Raw genomic sequence first — 20,900 nt, 5'->3', positions numbered from 1 at the left:
CTACAAAATGACAAACGCTTCATTCAAAGCAATCCCAGTATTGAAGCTCAAGGTTCTGAGGCACATTACATTGCATTTGTCTTTCCTCAGGCCAACCACATCCCAAGTATAAAGCTTGCGTGGGACACTGGGGGCAGGAGACAGACAGGAGTGTCCTGAAGGAGAATGTACTTTTTTTCTATGACCTCCAAGATAGGGCAGCAGAGGTGGCTGTGTGTGCGGAGGGGGGAGAGAAGTGGGGGGTGTCTGCCATGCTGCTTCAGTTGGTGACAGAGAGGCACTGGCTTCTGGCCTATCCATCTCTCAATCGTGGCTTCTGCACATTCCTGGACTGGCACCTTTGCAAGCTTTTTTAGCAACTTGGACACGTCAGATTCTAAAACAAAATCACCATCCTGCTGCTCTTTCACCATGGAAATGTATCTGGCATCAGGAAGTTGCACAGACTCCTCAATCACTTCATTGTCCTAATCAGCTCCATTGCCTCCATATGAGCACCTGGAGTTAGCAAGATGATGGGGTAGCCTGGAACATCAGCAATACTTTGGGATGCAGAGACATTGGATGTGCTGAGACCCATGAAGCAAGAGGCACAAAGAGCCAACTCAAGGAGGGTGTCAGTATTGCTGCAAAGTGCTCTGGCTACACCAAGTGATTCAAAGACTCCAAACTGAGTATAAGTAGGGGCATAGCGAGCAGATCAAGGGACGTGATGGTTCCCCTCTATTCGACATTGGTGAGGCCTCATCTGGAGTACTGTGTCCAGTTTTGGGCCCCACACTATAAGAAGGATGTGGAAAAATTGGAAAGAGTCCAGCGAAGGGCAACAAAAATGATTAGGGGACTGGAACACATGACTTATGAGGAGAGGCTGAGGGAACTGGGATTGTTTAGTCTGCAGAAGAGAAGAATGAGGGGGGATTTGATAGCTGCTTTCAACTACCTGAGAGGTGGTTCCAGAGAGGATGGTTCTAGACTATTCTCAGTGGTAGAAGAGGACAGGACAAGGAGTAATGGTCTCAAGTTGCAGTGGGGGAGGTTTAGGTTGGATATTAGGAAAAACTTTTTCACTAAGAGGGTGGTGAAACACTGGAATGCGTTACCTAGGGAGGTGGTAGAATCTCCTTCCTTGGAAGTTTTTAAGGTCAGGCTTGACAAAGCCTTGGCTGGGATGATTTGATTGGGGATTGGTCCTGCTTTGAGCAGGGGGTTGGACTAGATGACCTCCTGAGGTCCCTTCCAACCCTGATATTCTATGATTCTATGAGGGTGAGAGGGAAGCACCAAGGCATCACTGCAGCCTCAAGGCAGACTTTGAGATGTGCTGGTGAGACGTGCCCAGGTCCCCAAACAAACCCTATCACTTAAGCTTCCTGACTGTGGCTGAGAAAGGGAAATTGATCCCCTATATCTTGACATACGCTACCTGAAGCCCCTAACTCCATCAGTGGTGCCTTGGAGTACAGTGGGGAGGCAATGCCTCATCAGCTGAGTCATAGCTCAGTGCCATCTGCAGCAAGTGCCAAGGCTTGGAGGGAGTCAAAAACTCAGCACATGACAGAGATATTTTAATGAGCCTAGCAGGAAGTTGGGCCTCTGTTGATAAAAGTGGAACCCAGACAGAGTCCTGTAGACTAATCTGAAAGCAACTTCCATTGGGGAATATTTCAGAGTGGTAGCCATGTTAATCTGTACCACCAAAAACAACGAGGAGTCCTTGTGGCACTTTAGAGACTAACAAATTTATTTGGGCATAAGCTTTCGTGGGCTAAAACCCACTTCATCAGATGCATTGAGGAGATATAAATACACAGCATATGAAAAGATGGGAGTTGCCTTACCAAGGGGGGGTCACTGCTAACGAGCCAATTCAATTTAAGTTGGAAGTAGGCAATTCTCAACAGTTGACAAGGAGGAGTGGAAATCACTTTTGTAGTGTGAATGAGGCCAATGTAAACAGCTTATGCCCAAATAAATGTGTTAGTCTCTAAAGTGCCAAACGGACTCCTCATTGTGTAGGAAAGACCATGCACAAGTACAATCCCTTCAGCTGCACATTTCTCAATAAAAACAATGAGGAGTCCTTTTGGCACTTTAGAGACTAACACATTTATTTGGGCATAAGCTGTTTACATTGTTTACATTGGCCTCATTCACACTACAAAAGTGATTTCCACTCCTCCTTGTCAACTGTTGAGAATTGCCTACTTCCAACTTAAATTGAATTGGCTCGTTAGCACTGACCCCCCACTTGGTAAGGCAATTCCCATCTTTTCATATGCTGTGTATTTATACCTCCTCAATGCATCTGATGAAGTGGGTTTTAGCCCACAAAAGCTTATGCCCAAATAAATGTGTTAGTCTCTAAAGTGCCACAAGGACTCCTCATTGTTTTTACTGAGAAATGTGCAGCTGAAGACATTGTACTTGTGCATGGTCCTTCCTACACAGAGTACAGTACAGACTGAGAGCTAGTATAGCTCAGGAATAACCAAGCAATTTATTGGGAGTATCTGCCCCCCGCTTGTGTGTGCTGTCAACCCTCCAGTCTAGTCTCATGAACATCATATCAGCAAGAGAAGGGGCTCAGGCTTACGCTGCAGGGGTTTCTCCTTTGAAACATTCTGGACTTGCGTTGGACTTGCACAACTCCCAGGGGACTGCCTTGAGGAAGACTTGGAGGCATTCCCCATGATACTTGAGTGTTTACAGTAACATCTCTAGACATTCCCCATGATACCCTGTACAGCATGCCCCATTCAGACACTTGTATTGTACTCTGCATTATAGATGTTCTTCTGCAGCACAGATTTTTGTCTGAAGCTGCTAAGTGGTATCGCTTCCTTCCAAGGGGTCAAGGCAGTAGGTGACATCCTGAAAGAGCAAAGAAAACAGCTGAAAGAAATACAAAACAAAGAGCTAAAAGCTTGTAGCAGTACGAGGCTTTGAAAATAGACCAAATGCTGAAGGAAAAAGGTTTGTTGTTCATCCTCAGACCCATAACATGGTTCTTCAAATGTCTTTGGAGACTGGAACCTTGTGGACTGAATCAGTGCTCCCAGGCAACTGACAGACCAAAAGCCAAAGGGTCTAGAAATAAAAAGGCTTGGAAGGCATGGGGAATGGGAGAGGGTGCAAATCAAAAAAAGATACCTTAAGCAAGTAAGTTGCTGGAGAGAGACAGCTCCTACAAGAAACTCCTTTACCAGACCCTGGTCAAAGAGGAATGGACTGGAAGGTTCCAAGGGCAATGGTTAGAGTCCTTGGTGGTACAGAACTAACAGTAAGTGAAGGCTGCTTGCCTCTTGACCCTATAATGTTGCCCTTAGGGGTCAAAAATGTTATCACTTGAGGCGTTCAGCCTGTATAGAAATAGTGAATGCAAGATCCAGGATCCTAAATAGATGGTATTTGTGAAGAAAGTGCATTACCCGACACATCCTTTCATCCTCAAACTGAATACAGAAAAACATGCATCTTCCCCCAACAGAATACAATGCAACCTGTAAACAGACAAAACCTGAAGGCAATCAGAAACATGCAACCGAAAAGACTACTTGTACATGCTCTTTCCTAAACACAGTACACACTGAGGGCTAGTGTAGTTGGAGAATACACCAGCAATTCACTGAGAACATTTCCTCTCCTTTCATGTGGCGTCAAACCCTCCAGTCTAGTGTTTTCAGTATCACATACCAAGTACTGGTCACTTCAGCTAGGTCAGTGAGAGAGCACTATCAGGCCAGGGTAAGAAATAAGCATAGGAGAGAACAGGAGGCCAGCACAGAACAGCAGCAGCTTCACAGACCCTCATGTAACTTTAGTTATTGCCCATGCATAAAAGCCAGGTTTTATACATTCATAGATTCCAAGGCCACAAGGGACATTGTGATCATCTAGTCTGACCTCCTGTATAACACTGGCCACAGAACTTCCCCAAAATAATTCCTAGGGTTGTTTTTTTTTTTTTTTTTTTTTTTTAAAGAAAAACACCAATCTTGATAACACACCACAGCCCTTGGTAAATTGTTCCAATGGTTAATTGCCCTCACCATTAAAAATGTTAATTATGATTCTCTGTTTACAATTACATTTTGAGACTTATAAGTTATCCAGTTTTTATATCATTCTATATTTTTAATAAAAATGTCATGCAGTACCACATCAAACTCCCTACAGAAATCTAAGTATATTACAACAACACTATTATTTTTATCAACCAAATTTGTAATCTCATCAAAAAAAATCAAGTTTGTTTGACAGGATTTATTTTCCATGAACCGATGTTGATTGACATTAATTAATTACCCTTCTTTAATACTTATTAAAGAAGACTCACATCAGCTGCTCTATTATATCTTCCCTGGGATCAATGTGAGACTGGCCTATGATTACCTGGTTCATTCAGGTACAGAAAAGAGTTTTGTCCATGTAGTTTTCGGAACCTGTCCTTTGAAAGTTTTTCAAAAGTTATAGCTCACAACAAAGAGAACCTAAGGAATGGAAGGTCTTAGCTAGAAAGAGAGGCTGAAGACCTTAGACCTATACATCTTAGAGAGGTAAATGCTCAAAGGAACTTACTGAAATGTGTATGCACTTAATGGGGATCACAGAGACTGGGGGAGGATCTACTTCAGCTGAGGAGTAACACCACAAAGACATTCCTGGAAGTTTAGGACAAATATCTGGGGATCTTCTCCTGCCCCTCCTACCCCAAAAGGATGATCAGTATTTGTATTCTTAATCCAGGAGATGTGGGAAAAATCCACCTACAAGGATTCAAATGGTGAGGAATTAAGAGTTACTTGGGGTCCAACATATCTGGGGTACAAGCGACATCAGATGCTTGACTGGGTTATTTGTGTTCACATGCATGTGACCACATTGATCAGCAGATTGTGCACTAAAATGGAATTCTCTTGGCATTTGAGAGAATTTGGGCATATTGAGACCTTGAGTTTGGTATCATCTCCCTCAGCAGAACTGACCAAGACCATGGACCATAGCCTAATGTCAAACAAATGACTACTAAGGGGAATTTCATACTTACTGTATCTCTATGGCCGGGGTTCTCAGACTTTTGTACTGGTGACCCCTTTCACACAGTAAGCCTCTGAGCGTGACTCCCCTTATACATTAAAAACACTTTTTTATATATTTAACACCATTATAAATGCTGGAGCAAAGCAGGGCTTGGGGTGGAGCCTGATAGCTCACAACCCGCCATGTAATAACCTTGCGACCCCGAGGGGTCCCCAACCCCCAGTTTGAGAACCCTGCTGTACGGAGACCTTCCCCCTTTGAGGTTTATTTACGAGACCTTCCTGCTACATTTACATTCAGAATTTTGCACAGGTGACATGCAATAGTTCAAGAACTGAATTTCAGGATCAAGCTTGTTGAATTGCTAAAGGCAAGAAGGTAGCAAGTCTGGGAGCAGGACCTGCTGCCATCAGTTTAAAGCTCAGGACTGGGTTTCAAAGTATCATTCACAGAGACCAATTAACTTAGCTATTCAACTTGCCACAAATCAAAGGGAAGTAATGCTGCAAAACAACAAGAAAAGAGAGGCTGAAACAAAAGTTCAAAAGGGGAATTAAAACACAATCTCTTACAACTGCTCCAACAATGAGTCTTCAAATCCTAACCTTATCAGGGCTCTGGGGTAAAGGGTCTGTGCTTTTCTCTAAGTGCTGGAAGATCACCACAGAACTAAGCAATGAGCCACTAAAGGCAATTTTCCTATAAACATTTCACCCAATAAACACAATTTATCAGCTACATCCATGGCTCCGTGCCAACAGCTATGTATATCCTTACTGTAACTGACCTATGCCTGGTTCCTGCAACTCAGACACATAGCAAGAAAAACTCTGTAAGTGAAGGGAGAGCTCCACTACAAATCTAGTCTTATTTGCCTCATCGTTACGATGCAATACAGAAGAGGACTGCACTGTCTTCCTTTTCCTGTACCAATATGCTGAATTCAAGCTATGCTGCATGTTCTGTATTCTCAGCACCCAATGCACAACAGCAGAAAAATCTGGGAGCCAAATCCAGAGCTTGCAAAAGTGAGTGTAAAATCACTGAATTCACTGAAACCGCACTTGCTTACAGTATTGAAGAGGAAGCGAGATTTTTATTATAAATCCTCTTTTTTACAAATTTTCAACTTCCAAAGAGAATGTTTTGGCTTGAAAAACTGCCATTTTCATATAACAGAATTGTTTCTGAAAATCTGAAGAAACTGATCAAATTTTACAAAACTCCATTTTCAAGATTTCATAGCCAGAGCCTTACTTAAACTGTATTGCACACTAGTATATATGCATGTCAAATCTCATAAATAAGTGACTAGCTTTCATCATCAATACTTGGTTTTCCATCATGAATTCCAGTGTGCAAAACTTTCTATGCCAAAACTACAACAAGATTTGTAAGCAGACAACATGTAGTGGAGACCTAGCCTGACATGAGCAATTAACATCTGGAGGGAGGTCTCATTTCTTGGACAACAGAATTAGGGAGGTAAACGGATCACAGAATCACAGAATATCAGGGTTGGAAGGGACCTCAGAAGGTTGAAAAAGACAGAATGTTTGAGCCAGCTCAGATAAGATGGAGAACACCCAGGGACCATTTATTAACAATGGACAAAATAGTTTGGAATGTAGAGATGAGGTAAAGACTAGGTCAAGTGAGGACAATGCATAGACAGAGCATGTTGCACAGGGACTGGTTCCTGAAAAGTAACCAAGCTAATTCAAAAACATGTGATGCAATGTAAAGTGTAAATGTATATAAAGGAAGAGTTTTTCTGTGTAACTCTGGATGTATGGTACATACTATACTCACCCCTATACTTGAGTCTGATCAGCACAGCTTTGCTGCATGACAAATAAAGGAACCTGAGTGACTAAATCTGGAGTCGAACTGAGTTTTTTGGATCCCAGAAAACTGGATAAAGTGTTCTCCTAGAAGTGAACAAGGTATTCTGGATAAGCTGAGTGGAAAAGGTTTCAGAGGGAATCCAACACTACAGCAGGAAAACTTTCTATTAAACTTTTAAAACATCAAGACCCAAGTCTTTTAAGCATTCCAAGAGAGCAATTTGTACAGGAAAAGTTTCTATTGCAGTGAATTTGTGCAGTTTGGTCCCTGCAAAAATTTTATGTGCAAATTTATCAGCTGCCATGTCACAGTTCTCTCCTCCCCTTCATGCTCCCACACTTCTCCCTAGATAAAACCATACCTGGGATCTCAGGAACTCAGATGTTCAGTAGACCCAACCTATGCTGAGCTATGCTACCTTGAGCGTTAATCCATGCTGAGAGGCTGGGAAGGAGCTATAAGGAACATAGATTTACTTTTGTACTGAGGCAATTGGAAGGATCAGGCATCTTTCAGCTCATGAAGTCATTATACAATAAGTAATTCAGTACACACAGTTTTACACACCTATAACTTATTGTGAAGAAAAAACTTCAGTGTATAATTTATGCAAATAATACTTTATCAAAAATACTTAGTGATGCAAAGGACACCCAGTCTTTCCTTCCATCTGTCAATGACTTTCCCAAACACACTGAAGTCTAGGGCCCTAGCAGTGGAACTTTTACCAGGAACTGGAGAAGTGCTCCAAAGTGCCATCCCTCTCCCCGTGCATTTTAGAAAAACAACATGGATTAGGTCCACTGGGAAAAGTGTGGATTAGAGACTCCCATTTTAGCTTTGTCCATGAAAAGGAGTGGCAGGTTTACACGCTGAAATCCAAAATCCACTGGAGGTAATACAAAGTCTAAATTCAAAAGAACTCTATGGCTTGTAAAACTATGAGAAATCCATGATCTTCTCAGCACAAAGTTTGTGCACATTAATCTTTATGAGCTGAAGTCTATTTTCAGTGCATAATGACCTAAGGCACAACACTTTATACACTGGAGTCCAAGTTTTATGTACAGAAAACTTTATAGCTTAAGTCTATTTATACTCTTAGCATACTTTGCAATTCATTTTTTTTTAAAAAGGATATCCCCACTGAAAAAGCATTAATTTATACAGTTACTAAATCATGACCATCACAAAAGTACATACCAAGATCATTTCAGTTAACAAAATATAGACGTCAAGAAATGATCACTAAAGGTAACTTAGAGATTATACATTCTCAAGAAAATTTACACTTGTGAACATGCACATTAGACATTTCTATGACCTTAACTCTGGCCCTTTTCGTCTGTGGCCTTTTTTTCGTGAATACATTTGAATAATTTGCCTAACAAATATGCTATCATTTAGGATGCCAGTTTTTTAAAGATGAATAAAGATGTTAAGATAGTATATACTGGGAGTAAAATTTAGCCCTTTATATGGAAAAAGATGCAGCATTATATAAACAGGGACATCTCTCATCCCAGGGCATATTCCATGTCCAACTAGAAGTTCCCAGAAGTTAACTCACTCAAATGAAACACTCTTCAAAAAGGAGGTGCTTCTAGGGGAATTACCAGTCAAACCCTCCCAGCCAAAACACCAATGAGTGTTTCCTATCTGAGCATAACAGCTTCAATCCATAAATTATAGTATTATATGCTCAGAACTGGGTCCATCTGCCATACAGAACCCCTCTGTTGACCCATAACCTGAGCTTAGGTGATCACGTAAATAATCACTTATATTTTAGAAAAAGTTAAGATGCTTGTTTAATTAGTGCAAATTAAACTAAAGCTACGATGCAAGTAGGATTAAAAAAAACAAAGATTATTTTAAAATGGGGCTTTGCAGTGAGTCTGAAGCCTAGTATTCAGCTTGAGGACTAGTGGTAATAGTTAGCATAAAGCCACATTAGACCTAATAACACTTAATCTCATTTTAAGGGGCATCCACAGCCCCACTGATTCCTGAGTATACATGATGCAAATTCAGCTATTAGTCTTATCTTGGTTCCTAGTTCTGTGATTTTGTTTATAATAAAACATCGTACAAATAAAACTCAGTCTCTATGTATGTCTCACCAGTCATCATCTTAATTAATCTCTAAATAGCCACCAAAGAACAGACCTGTTATTAGTGACTAATGCATCTTGCACCCAAAATGAATCATAAGGCTATACCTACCTACTTTAAATCAGCCCTACTTTCATTCACATTCATTTGCCCACAGCAAGAAAGCACTGCCCTCCATCCACTTCTGGAATTGGATTTACCCTTTCCTTCTGTCCTTACCTGACCAGGTCTCCATGGAGCTGCAAATAGAGGTTCTCCCTACCCTCTCCATCACAGATCTCAGATGCCAGGGTATCCACTGTACAAAGGACCAAGTGCAGGTCAGAAGAGGTCGCAGTTGCAGAGTCTGCTCCATAAATGTATACACAGCCTCGCCCAACATCCTCTTTCAGCCAGTCTCTCTCACGGGAGCCAAACCGACTCCTCCTGTTCAAGCAGTTTCTGCTCCCATTGCACTTCATGTTCCTCTAAAGGACATCAAAAGTAGATGGTTAGCTGCTGGCACGAAGACTGAAATCCAATAGATTGCCCGTTGCTTTCCTTCTCCAAGACCTCCAATGACCAGCCAAGTGTAATTTCCACCCCTCACCCCCCTTTCCTTCTGCTTTCCCAAATTCCCCTCATCCCTCATGGGTTGCAGTCATCCAAACAGCTGCTTACTCCTGGGGGAATTCTGCGCCACTACACATGCACAGAATTCATGTCCCCTGCAGATTTCTTTGCTTCCCCACAGAAAAATGACTTTCTGACAGGGAAACAAAGGGAAGCTGCAAGAGCAGTCACGCACCACTACCTAGCTGCGCAGGTTCATTGTTTCAAGCACCTGGAGCAGCCGGCAGAGAGGTAAATCACCGCAGGGCTGGGAACACCCCATCCTTTGGCTCCTACCCTGAGCCGAGATCACCTGCTAGCCCTGGCTGGGCTGGAAGCAGGAGAGGACAGGATTTCTTCTTCCCCTGCAAAGGAGTGGATGGGGCTGTGTCAGACCCCCCTCCCCCGAGAATCCTCCCCCAGCTGCAGGAAGCTCAGCATTCTCCCATGCTTCCTGCCCCCATCACTCCTCAGCTGCGGGGGGGGGGGGGGGGGGGGGAGAAGGGGTCACTGGATGGGGAGCTGCTCCCCCATCCACCCAATCCCCATGCATCTGGACCTCCCATACCCAGACACCCCTGCCAAGCCTCACCCCATATACCCAGAACCCCACTAGCCCTCCATACCTGAACCCCATCCCACTGAACCTCAACCCCTGCACCTGGAGCCCTCCTGCACCCAGACCCCCTGCCTCCGGACCCCCACCCCTGCACCTAAACCACCCCCACACTGAGCTCCCTGCACTCAAACCCCCACCCTGACACACCCAACCCCCCGCACCACCCTGAGCCCTCATATCCAGACCCCCATGCCACTGACCCCCAATTAGCTGCACCCAGACCTCCACCCCACGAAGCCCCACTCCCCCCAGCATCCAGACCCCCCGCTGAGCCCCACACACTCAGACCCCTCCGCTGAGCCCCCACCACGTTCACCTGAAAGCCCCGGCAGAGTCCCATTGCCCCTGCACCTGGAACCCCCCCAATGAGCCTCTGTGTATCCAGATCCCCCCACACCTAGACCCCCCACTGAGCTGCCTGCACCCAGATTGTCTCACACAGAATCCTCTCACCCCACACTGAGCCCCTCCACACTTGGATCCTGCCTGGTTGAGCCTGCCTGCCCCACAGGTGCACCTAGCACAAAGGGGCAGGGCCACAGGGTGTTTCTGGGGTATACTAAGGCCTTGTGCTGTGTCAGGGTTGGGTGCAGCCTCACCACTGAGTCCTTGTCCTGGGGGTAGGGGATGGGGAGGCTGCAGGGTAATCTCCCACCTTTGTACAGCCAGTGGCCTATGCTCCCCACCACCATGCTGAAGCCTCTGCATTTATTTATCGACAAATAAAGCTTGCAGAATTTTAAAATATTGTGTGCAGAATTTTTTATTTTTTGGCACAGAATGCCCTCAGACATAACAGTTGTGGACAAGACATGGGAGGAGACTGCATAAACTAAGGTAAGGCTGGAAGTGGCCCCTGGATTGTGCCTGGAAAGCATCTGCAACACCCTGTATCTCTATGATCTAGAAACATCCTTCACCTCTTTGGATCTCACCCATTACTAAAGAGAAGCACACCATTAGCAGGAAAATTAAACCACAGATGGGACCAAATCCTCTATCCCAGCTGACTTGTTTGACACTTTGATGATTCAACAAGGACTCATTAGAAAAATTGGAAAGAGTCCAGCGGAGGGCAACAAAAATGATTAGGGGACTGGAACACATGACTTATGAGGAGAGGCTGAGGGAACTGGGGATGTTTAGTCTTCAGAAGAGAAGAATGAGGGGGGATTTGATAGCTGCTTTCAACTACCTGAAAGGGGGTTCCAAAGAGAATGGCTCTAGACTGTTCTCAGTGGTAGCAGATGACAGAACAAGGAGTAATGGTCTCAAGTTGCAGTGGGGGAGATTTAGGTTGGATATTAGGAAAAACTTTTTCACTAGGAGGGTGGTGAAACACTGCAATGCGTTACCTAGGGAGGTGGTGGAATTTCCTTCCCTAGAAGTTTTTAAGGTCAGGCTTGACAAAGCCCTGGCTGGGATGATTTAGTCGGGGATCGGTCCTGCTTTGAGCAGGGGGTTGGACTAGATGACCTCCTGAGGTCCCTTCCAACCCTGATATTCTATGATTCTATGAATATGGAATTGTCTCCTTAATGACATAGTCATGCTCCTTCCCTCTTGCCTAGAAATACAGCTCTACCCAGGGCTGACAAGAAGTGGGGAAAAGGAAGACAACTGTATCAAGGCCCCAAGTCCAGGGCTCCCCCCAAAATGTCTAATGTCTGTGTAAATAAAGTGAAATTGCAGGGAGTGAGGCCCCAGTGAACATTATGTACTAGGGCTCCAAATTTCTCTTGAAGGGCCTGACTCTACCACTACTACTAATAAGAAAGTGCCCTAAAAGCAGAAATGGCTCAATTCAAACCTCACTATGCTAGCTGTTCGTTCCACAGCAGGTGTTCAAGCTCATAATCTGTGAAGAGTGAAGGCCACTGCTCCAAACGGACATGCCCTAAACCTATCACAGTAAAGTGTTACGCAAATCAATATTACATTGTAAAACAATAATTTTTCTCACTCTGCCTCAGAGTCCCAAAGTGCCAGATGCATATTCCACATAGCAAAATAATTTTTACAATAGTTTGTCACTTTAGCAGTCAATGTTGTCAACTAGATTTTCCTCTATTAGGGTGAGAGAGAGGCTCATCACAGTATCTAAGAAATCCTTCTGGAGTTAGCTTGGTGGTGCTAGACTCCCATAAGCACCTATCACCTCACTAGCAATGCAGCATTTCATCCTCTAGAACAGTGGTGACCAAACCACAGCTCGCAAAACGCATGTGGCTCTTTTACAGTTAAAGTGTGGCTCGTGGAGCTCTCCACGCTCCCCCCTCCCGCCCCCGCCATTCTCTGCCTACCAGACTGGGGGGAGGATACTCAGGGCTTCTGCCCTGGATTTGGGTGGTAGGGCTAGGAGCTTCTTCTCCCCAGCAGGGAGGGGGGTCTTGGGGCTTCAACCCCACAGGATATGCCTGCCAGGACTCAGGGCTTCAGAAGGAGCATTGCTGAAGCCCCAAGACCTCCCTCCCCACAGGGCTGAAGCCCCAAACCCCGGCAGGTGCCTCACACAGAGCTGAAGCCCCAAGACATTTCCCATTATAAGACCCTGTTTTCAATTGCATATATCTTTGCCAAATTTTAACCATTTGGGCTCCAATTTTCCATGCCAGGTGTCTGTTTCCAGCTGAACTTCTTTTTAGAAAATTTCAGGCAAAACAGTTTCTGAGAACGAGGCTAGGGAAAAATGTCTGACACTGTATAGCAATTCTTATGTTATGCCCATGTTAAAGAATTATTTGAAAAGTTCTGGTGCCCCCATGCTTTGGAGCAGGGACACGAAAAGGGGAGGAGGTCTGGCTGGCCTGTGTGTCAGGAATATGCCTTTTAACATTCCCATTAAAATTTTCCCAAATTAGGCCAAACTACAAACTTTGGGGAGGGGAGGGAAGAATCACAGTTCACACACTTAGTGGAGGCTTCTTTGATTTTAGTAGCCAAAAATCTCTGAAGATTCTGTCCCTACTGACCATGCTTGAGATTGCACGTGCTCCAGCGGCATAGAGCAACTGAGCATGCTTCAGCTCCTCAACTACACATGCACCATTACCACAGAGCATGCTCCAGCCCAGGGATACAGGCACAAAGCCATATTTTCCCCCATAATGACATTTATCAGCTGCTCCAGGTTGTGGTGGGACCACCAGACATTAGAACTGAGAGCAGGGAGCCTGTCTCTTCAGTGCTCTCAATGATCTCCCAGAGGGCATTTAGGCAGCATCGAGAAAGAAGCTGTTTGATTCAAATGCACAGGGGACAAAAGCTGAATTGGGAGGAGGGAAAGGAGTAGATTAGGACAAAGTGTCTGGTGAAATTGGCACAGGGGGACGACGACACAGATTGGGCATGGAGACCGGGAGCAGGGGGAGTAGAGACTGGAACTGACTGGACAGGTAGGGTGAGACTGAGAGCTGGTGTGGTGCACAGTGGGGTGAGGGGAAGGGAAGAGCCTGGGAGAGCCCTAAAATCAGACAAGGAAGTGGGGAGACTGGGGCTGGATGGACAATGAAACTGGGACTAGAAACCAGTGGTAGGAAATGGGGGCAGGTGGATGGAGAGGAGGCAGATCTGACAAGAAGCAGAGGTGCAGGGCATGAACTGAGTGTGCCTCAACAAGAGACAGGGAGGGGAGAGACTGGAACTAAGTGTGGAGAGAAAGGGGGGAGACTGGGACTCAGAGAGCGAGCCCAGAGAGTGAGACTAGGACTAGGACAAAAAGATGGAGGAGGTGAGACTGGGAAGGCAAAGAGAATGAGAATGGAATGAGGAGCCTGGGGTGGGGAAGAGACAGGACAGGGACATGACTAAAGGGGTCAAACTTGGGGGGAAAAGGGAAGAAGTCTCTGTACCCACCACAGCACATTTCCCTCAGTAGCCTGGAATGGAACTCAAGATTCCCAAGTCTCATCATTCCTCTGCTGTCAGCAAATATCTGCTGAAACTGACTCAAAGTATGTGTCTCTTCCCCCTGCAGTGCTGGTCCACACAGAGGATGCCAACCTACTATTGTTATTGATTACTCTGTTAGCTCAAGTAGCAGAAGTCCTTGTGGTGGATCTAAAGGTTTCAACCCTGCTGATGACCCACACGGGCGTCAATGTGATGCCACGTGATGGAACTGGTCTTTTTTGGTTTGCTTTTTTAAAAGCTAGGAAGTTGCAGACACGCGCACACATACACAAATTATGTTAAACAAACATCAGTAAGGGTTGCAAAGTTAAGCATTCAAAAGTTAGGAAATGCCAGAATTAAGGTGGCCTGTGCAGCCTTAGTTTGGCTCCCTTGGGCATATGTGTTATGATGCTATCTTTAATTACATGATCATATACTATTCTTTTCCACAGGACACCAGCCTCCCCCAGGGCACAAGATGGATACAACTCAATTAATGGGTAGTTATTCAATATTTTGTTTTCTCACTGTTTTTTGTGTGGCTCCATGCCTTGTTTACTGCACACTATTTAAACCCTGCTCTGAAGACAGAATTATTAATTTCCTCCTGGACTTTCTATGGAACTCATCCCTATAGTATGTAAATGCTTCACAAACAATTAATGTATTTCACAACACCCCTATGAGAAGAGGGGATGATACTATCCCCATCTTATGGATAGGGAAATGAGACAGAGATCAAGGTCAAAAGTTTCTACTGATTTTGGGTGCCCAATTTTAGATAACTAGGACCTGATTTAGAGTAATTAGCATTATACGTTTATATGTTCACAGTACACCTCTCACTGACTTGCAGAGGTGCTGTGCACTCACAGCAGCAACTGAAGTCAGACCCTGGAGTCTCAAGTCAGGCATTCAGAAAATGAGGAACTAATATTAGTGGTCACCTGTGAAAAGTTCGATTTAAGTGACTTACCCAAAATCACACTGTGACTCTGTAGCCCAAAGCCTGCTGGGGATGTTTGTTGAAAGCTCCTTCACAGAGCCACGAACATAGGCCTGTACCTGGCACAGTTCATGAATTTCCCCAACACTTGTCATTCCTGCGGTGAGGGGGAGACCCTAGCATATGTCTACATAGGGTATGTCAGGTTGCAGCCCCTCTTACTGAGGTTCTGGCTATACTTTCCTCTGTTCCTGGCACACCCCATCCATGATCCCACAAAGTTGTGAGACCTTCTTGTCAACCTTCTCCTGGCGCTGACCATCCACCACTCCAGGAGGAAGAAGCTAGATGGGCATGGGTGCTCTGTGACTTAGGGCCTATTTCTGTTCCCTTGTTCACTCTCACCTCCAGGCAGAGTTCCTCCTTAGATGCCTTTGAGGAACAGTGGGCACTGCCTGGAGCTCTCTGCTCAGTGTCCCCCTCTGGATCCCTCGTTATTAACCTTTGACCTCACTCCCGCTCCTATTTTTTTCCCCACTTCTTGCCCCCAGAAATCACTACTAGCCTAGGTTCAGTGGTTCTGCCCCTGTAGCTGAGAGGGCAGGCCTTTAGTTTTGGGCAATCCTATTCCTGCCCTTCCTGGTACTACTAATAGTACAGTGATTCTGTGGAAGAGGTAGGAATAGAATCCAATTCTCCAGGGCAGCATTCACTTGTCTTAACCACAAAACCATCATTTCTCCTCCTGCAATTCCTTGCCTCATTCACTACACATCTTCCAACTGTTGCCGGCAGAGAGTGCCCAGTGTCACCAACAAACTTCTGCAAGAAACAAGGCAGGGTCCTATAGACAACAGCCGACTGTATCCCCATATTCATCCCCAGATCAGGTTCACCCTGTGCCCTAAAAGAGGTGGAGTCTGGTGTAAAAAAAACAAAAATAGTATGGTTTCAGAGTAACAGCCGTGTTAGTCTGTATCTGCAAAAAGAAAAGGAGTATTTGTGGCACCTTAGAGACTAACCAATTTAAAGATCTTCTGTACTTTCCACAGTATGCATCCGATGAAGTGAGCTGTAGCTCACGAAAGCTTATGCTCAAATAAATTGGTTAGTCTCTAAGGTGCCACAAGTACTCCTTTTCTTTTTGCAAAAATAGTATGTGATCATTGTGACTGAATGCCCCCCTGCAGTCACACCCTACACACTACTGTAATAATCTTTGTACAAGATATGCCCTGTGAGGTATCATTTAAAAACTGATAATACATTGATCAATATTATTGTGTAATGTATGGATAAAATGCATATTAAGAGTTATCAACATAAGCTGAAATTCTGACTGAAATGTTTACACCAGGGAAGGGGGTAAACCTGTTTCTCAATCGCAAAGGACACGCTAATGCCTCTAGCCAGGTGTCAGCAAAGTTGATTGGCAATCACCCGTCAAGTGGCCATTCTTTGGCAACAGACGAAGGCAGGCACTCTCTATCCTCACAGTGGGAAGGCACTTTATCTAGGGGTAACCCTCAGGCAAATGCATTTCAAAGGTTGACTGGACTATAAAAGTGAGGGACAAAAACACAGCAGATATTCTCTTTCTCTTCCTATCCCTTTCACCTAAGACAACAGCCTTTGGACTTTGGGAGGAGTTCGAACTTGAGAATTTGATCAGCCCTATTGCTAAGAACATGTGGTAAGGATTTTACCTTGAACCAAGTCTAGTTTATTAAGTTTTAGTTACTAGAAAGCGTTTCATCTTTCTCTTGTAACCATTTCTGACTTTAATACCTTATACTTGTACTCATTTAAATTCTACCTCTTTGTAATTAAACTTGTTTTATTCTTTAGTCAAAACTAATCCATTGTTGTGCTTTAATTGGCATTACCAAACAATTCAGTTTAAGTACCAAACTGTTGTATATTGACCCCTTACAGAGGCAACAGACCTCTATTATCTGAACTCTCGCCAAGAAAGCTGGACAGTGCAGAACACACCTTTTGGGGAAAATCCAGGACCAGGAGTGTGTTGGGGTCACCCTGCAAGTGGAAGTCAGAGCATGACTGGAATGCTGCAACTATACACAGACACTCAGACTACAACAGCAAAGATGATAATTTGGAGGGCAGCACAGCAGGCACTGAGGACTCCTGTTTTTGCCTCCTTGTATGAAACTCCTCAGAAGAGGTGTGCTGGATCTCAAGTACCAGTAGGAGTAAAGCAAGCAGTTCTGCTTGCTTTGCAAATAAATGCCCTTTCCCAACACAGACTCCTGTGTGAAACAAGCTGGAAGTGTTATTAGTAACACAGGTAAGGGAACTATTTTTAAAGTACTTTTAACCAGGTAGTGACTCACTCAAGGTCACATGAGAAGCCTGTGGTAGAACTGAGGCGAGAACACAGGAGTCTTGGCTCTTAAGAACCCCTTCTTCCAAATCTTGATCCCTCACCACTCTCTGTTTTTACTATTTAAGCTTGCCTATTTATTATTGCTGTGTCAAGTGTTCTACTCTTAAGACAGCATCATATCAACGCAAGAGTGTGTCTCATTTCTTGACACTAAAGCTTTTGCTGATGCCTCCCTAGTTATCAACTCTGCAATTTGCCACCCCTTGCTGTACTCTAACTCAGACTAATCTTCTCGTGGCAAGGACCATTTTATTTTTGCTAAAGTGCCAGGCTCAACAGTGATGCTATTTGAATAAATACAGAACCAGACAATACCAAAGAAAGGGAGTAAGAGAAAAGTATGCCTTCTTGGAGGGAAGGGGAGAGGATTTGTATATGCCTCTGGGGCAAGTGAATGTCATGGTTATAGTTAAGTCCTGTCTATACTATGGTAATCACCATGAACTTTTGACCACAGCATTATTAGGAAACCAGTGTAACCAACATATGGCTTCATTAGAAGTCTGTTGGGGTTCCCTCTTCAAGCGGTCTTGGAGGAGAAATTCACATAATCCAAATTCCACTCCCTGGGCTGCCAAGGGGTAAATTCCCTTCTTCTAACATTCACAGACTGCTTCAGGAGACAGACACGATGGATGACGACCCGTTAGACACGTCCACCACCACGATGTATCACAGTGTGAGATCAGCAGATGGACGAAGAGCTGCGGGCCCAGGATCAAGCCAGGGAAATGAGAGGCGATGCCCATATGCAGCTGGGGAGCGCGGGGCGGAACGGTGCATTAGGGAACTTGCCAGTGCCCCGCCCGCACCACTGATTAAGGTCCACAGATCACCCCGGTACTAGGAGCCGTGGGGCCCAGCGCTCACCTCCCCGGGACGTGCAGGGGGGACGCGCTTTCTCCCACCCGCTCGCCAGGACGCCGCGCCTGGGACGAAGCCCTGGCCCCGGGTGCTCCAGCTCACGCTCCCCGGGCTTGGGCGCCACGACCGCCGCCGCCGGCGGCCCCCCAGCCCCGGAGGGCAGCGCCGCGAGTGCGAGGCCCCCGCCCCGAGCCCCCAGGCAGCAGGGGCCGCCGTCCTGCGCCGCATCTCCCGGGCCTGGCGCTCCGCGGCGGCCGGCACCGTGCGCCCCGTCAGGGGGCGGAGAGAGCGCGCCGCACGGGGAGGCCCTGCTCCGGGCGCGGGCCCCTCGCTCCGGGGCAGGGCCGCTCGGGGCCCAAGCCCCCGGCCCGGCCCGGCCCGCTCACCTTCAGCACCCGGATGCCCCCGCGGCTCCCGGTCCGGCTTCCGCGGGCGCCGCCGGCTGCCGCCGCCTCCTCCAGCGCCGCCGCCTCCATGGGCCCCGGCGCGGCCCCAGCCTCCCCCTCAGCAGCGGCGCCGGGGCAGCAGCGCCTCGCGCTCGCCGCGGCGGGATCCCAGCCGCGCCCACGAGCTCATTAGCATAACGGACCCCGCCTGCCGGGCCCCGCCCCCTGCCGGAGCAGAGACTGTGGCCGGGGCCCCCTCAGCTGCCGCGCCAACTTCTGCGGGCGGGGGCGGGCGGGCGCGGGGGGGGGGGGCAGAGAACTGGTGGCAAGTTAGGGCATTGGGGGGGGGCCTAGCCAAGGACAGAGCAGGGGGGAAAAGGAGGGGGGGCCTAGTCGGGGAGGCGTGGACAGCACAGGCAGGAGCGCATGGGGGGCTAGCTAGGGGGCAGGGCATGGGGGGGGCTAGCAGGGGAGCACTGAGGGGTGCCTAGTCTGGGGGGAAAGGAGGGGGGCGAGCAGAGGAGAGCATTGGAGGGTGCCTAACCCGGGGGGGGCGCTAGCCAGGGGGAACAGGAGGGGGGGGCTATCAGAGGAGAGCATTAGGGGTGCCTAGCCAGGAGGAAGAGGAGTGGGGGGCTAGCAAGGGGAGCACTAGGGGGGCTAGCCAGGGGGAACAGGAGGGGGGCTATCAGAGGAGAGCATTAGGGGTGCCTAGCCAGGAGGAAGAGGAGTGGGGGGCTAGGAGGGGAGCACTAGGGGGTGCTAGCCAGGGGAAACAGGAGGGGGGGCTATCAGAGGAGAGCATTAGGGGTGCCTAGCCAGGAGGAAGAGGAGTGGGGGGCTAGCAAGGGGAGCACTAGGGGGCGCTAGCCAGGGGAAACAGGAGGGGGGCTATCAGAGGAGAGCATTAGGGGTGCCTAGCCAGGAGGAAGAGGAGTGGGGGGCTAGCAAGGGGAGCACTAGGGGGGCTAGCCAGGGGGAACAGGAGGGGGGCTATCAGAGGAGAGCATTAGAGGTGCCTAGCCAGGAGGAAGAGGAGTGGGGGGCTAGGAGGGGAGAGCATTGCAGGGATTGCCTCACTGGGGGCAGAGCAGGGCGAGAGCCAGTAGCAGTAGGAAGAGGTGCCTGTTTATCCAAGGCTGGGGGTGATAGAGAACATGCTCTGGCCAGATAACCAGTCCTGTAGGAATAAAGCTCTCATGGTCATGCGGCTCCCGTAGCGGTAGTGCTAGGATGAAAGTGGTCTGTACAGCAGGCCCCAAGGACTGGAAGTTTCCACAGGCCCCGGGGGTCGAAGAGCCCCAGTGCTGTAGAACCAGGGGCAGCAGGTTTGTATAATTTTTGGTGGTGCCCAGAATGGGTCCAAATCCCGCATCTCCCACCCACACCTGCCTAAAGCAGGAATGGGTTTGGGTGCAGGCTCTGGGCTGGGCTGGGGAGTGGTGTGTAGCAGGGGTGCAGGCTCTGGGAGGGAGTTTGGGTGCTGGGTAGGGGCTGGGCCAGAAGGTTAGGGTGCAGGGCTGGGCCAGGATGAGGAGTTTGGGGGTACCCCAGGCAGGCTGCGCTAGGGCAAAGGGCCAGAGAGGACAACTCCCTGCAGCCCTCTCCCCACTGGCAGCAGCAAGCTCTGGGGGTGGGCCAGCATGACACTCACCCAAGCCCCCCCAGGCTGCTGCTCAGGAGGTTTCGACACTGGTGAGGCCTCATCTGGAGTACTGTGTCCAGTTTTGGGCCCCACACTACAAGAAGGATGTGGATAAATTGGAGAGAGTCCAGCGAAGGGCAACAAAAATGATTAGGGGTCTAGAGCACATGACTTATGAGGAGAGGCTGAGGGAGCTGGGATTGTTTAGTCTGCAGAAGAGAAGAATGAGGGGGGATTTGATAGCTGCTTTCAACTACCTGAAAGGGGGTTCCAAAGAGGATGGCTCTAGACTGTTCTCAATGGTAGCAGATGACAGAACGAGGAGTAATGGTCTCAAGTTGCAATGGGGGAGGTTTAGATTGGATATTAGGAAAAACTTTTTCACTAAGAGGGTGGTGAAACACTGGAATGCGTTACCTAGGGAGGTGGTAGAATCTCCTTCCTTAGAGGTTTTTAAGGTCAGGCTTGACAAAGCCCTGGCTGGGATGATTTAACTGGGACTTGGTCCTGCTTCGAGCAGGGGGTTGGACTAGATGACCTTC

At 47.2% G+C, this 20,900-nt stretch overlaps 1 protein-coding gene across 4 annotated transcripts in view; it reads right to left on the bottom strand.

Annotated features, from left to right (window-relative positions):
• PHLPP2 (PH domain and leucine rich repeat protein phosphatase 2) overlaps positions 1-18,877 on the bottom strand; it is a 153,550-nt gene extending 134,673 nt beyond the window's left edge. For 3 of the 4 annotated variants that reach the window (XM_037877416.2, XM_037877417.2, XM_037877418.2), the window contains exons 1-2: positions 18,714-18,877; positions 9,226-9,473 (exon numbers count right to left, since the gene is read on the bottom strand). In XM_037877416.2, coding sequence (XP_037733344.1) covers positions 9,226-9,473; positions 18,714-18,803 — 338 coding nt within the window. In that variant the 5' untranslated portion in view covers positions 18,804-18,877. Of the gene's footprint in view, positions 1-6,855; positions 6,975-9,225; positions 9,474-18,713 lie in introns of those variants that run through there. The other variant, XM_043526096.1, reaches the window with a different exon arrangement.
• Between the last annotated feature and the right edge of the window lie 2,023 nt (positions 18,878-20,900).

Source organism: Chelonia mydas, chromosome 12 (genome assembly GCF_015237465.2).
Source record: "Chelonia mydas isolate rCheMyd1 chromosome 12, rCheMyd1.pri.v2, whole genome shotgun sequence".
In the NCBI taxonomy this organism is placed as follows: domain Eukaryota; kingdom Metazoa; phylum Chordata; order Testudines; family Cheloniidae; genus Chelonia; species Chelonia mydas.
Note: the sequence above shows the minus strand (reverse complement) of the source record. Positions and strands in the feature narration are given on the sequence as shown.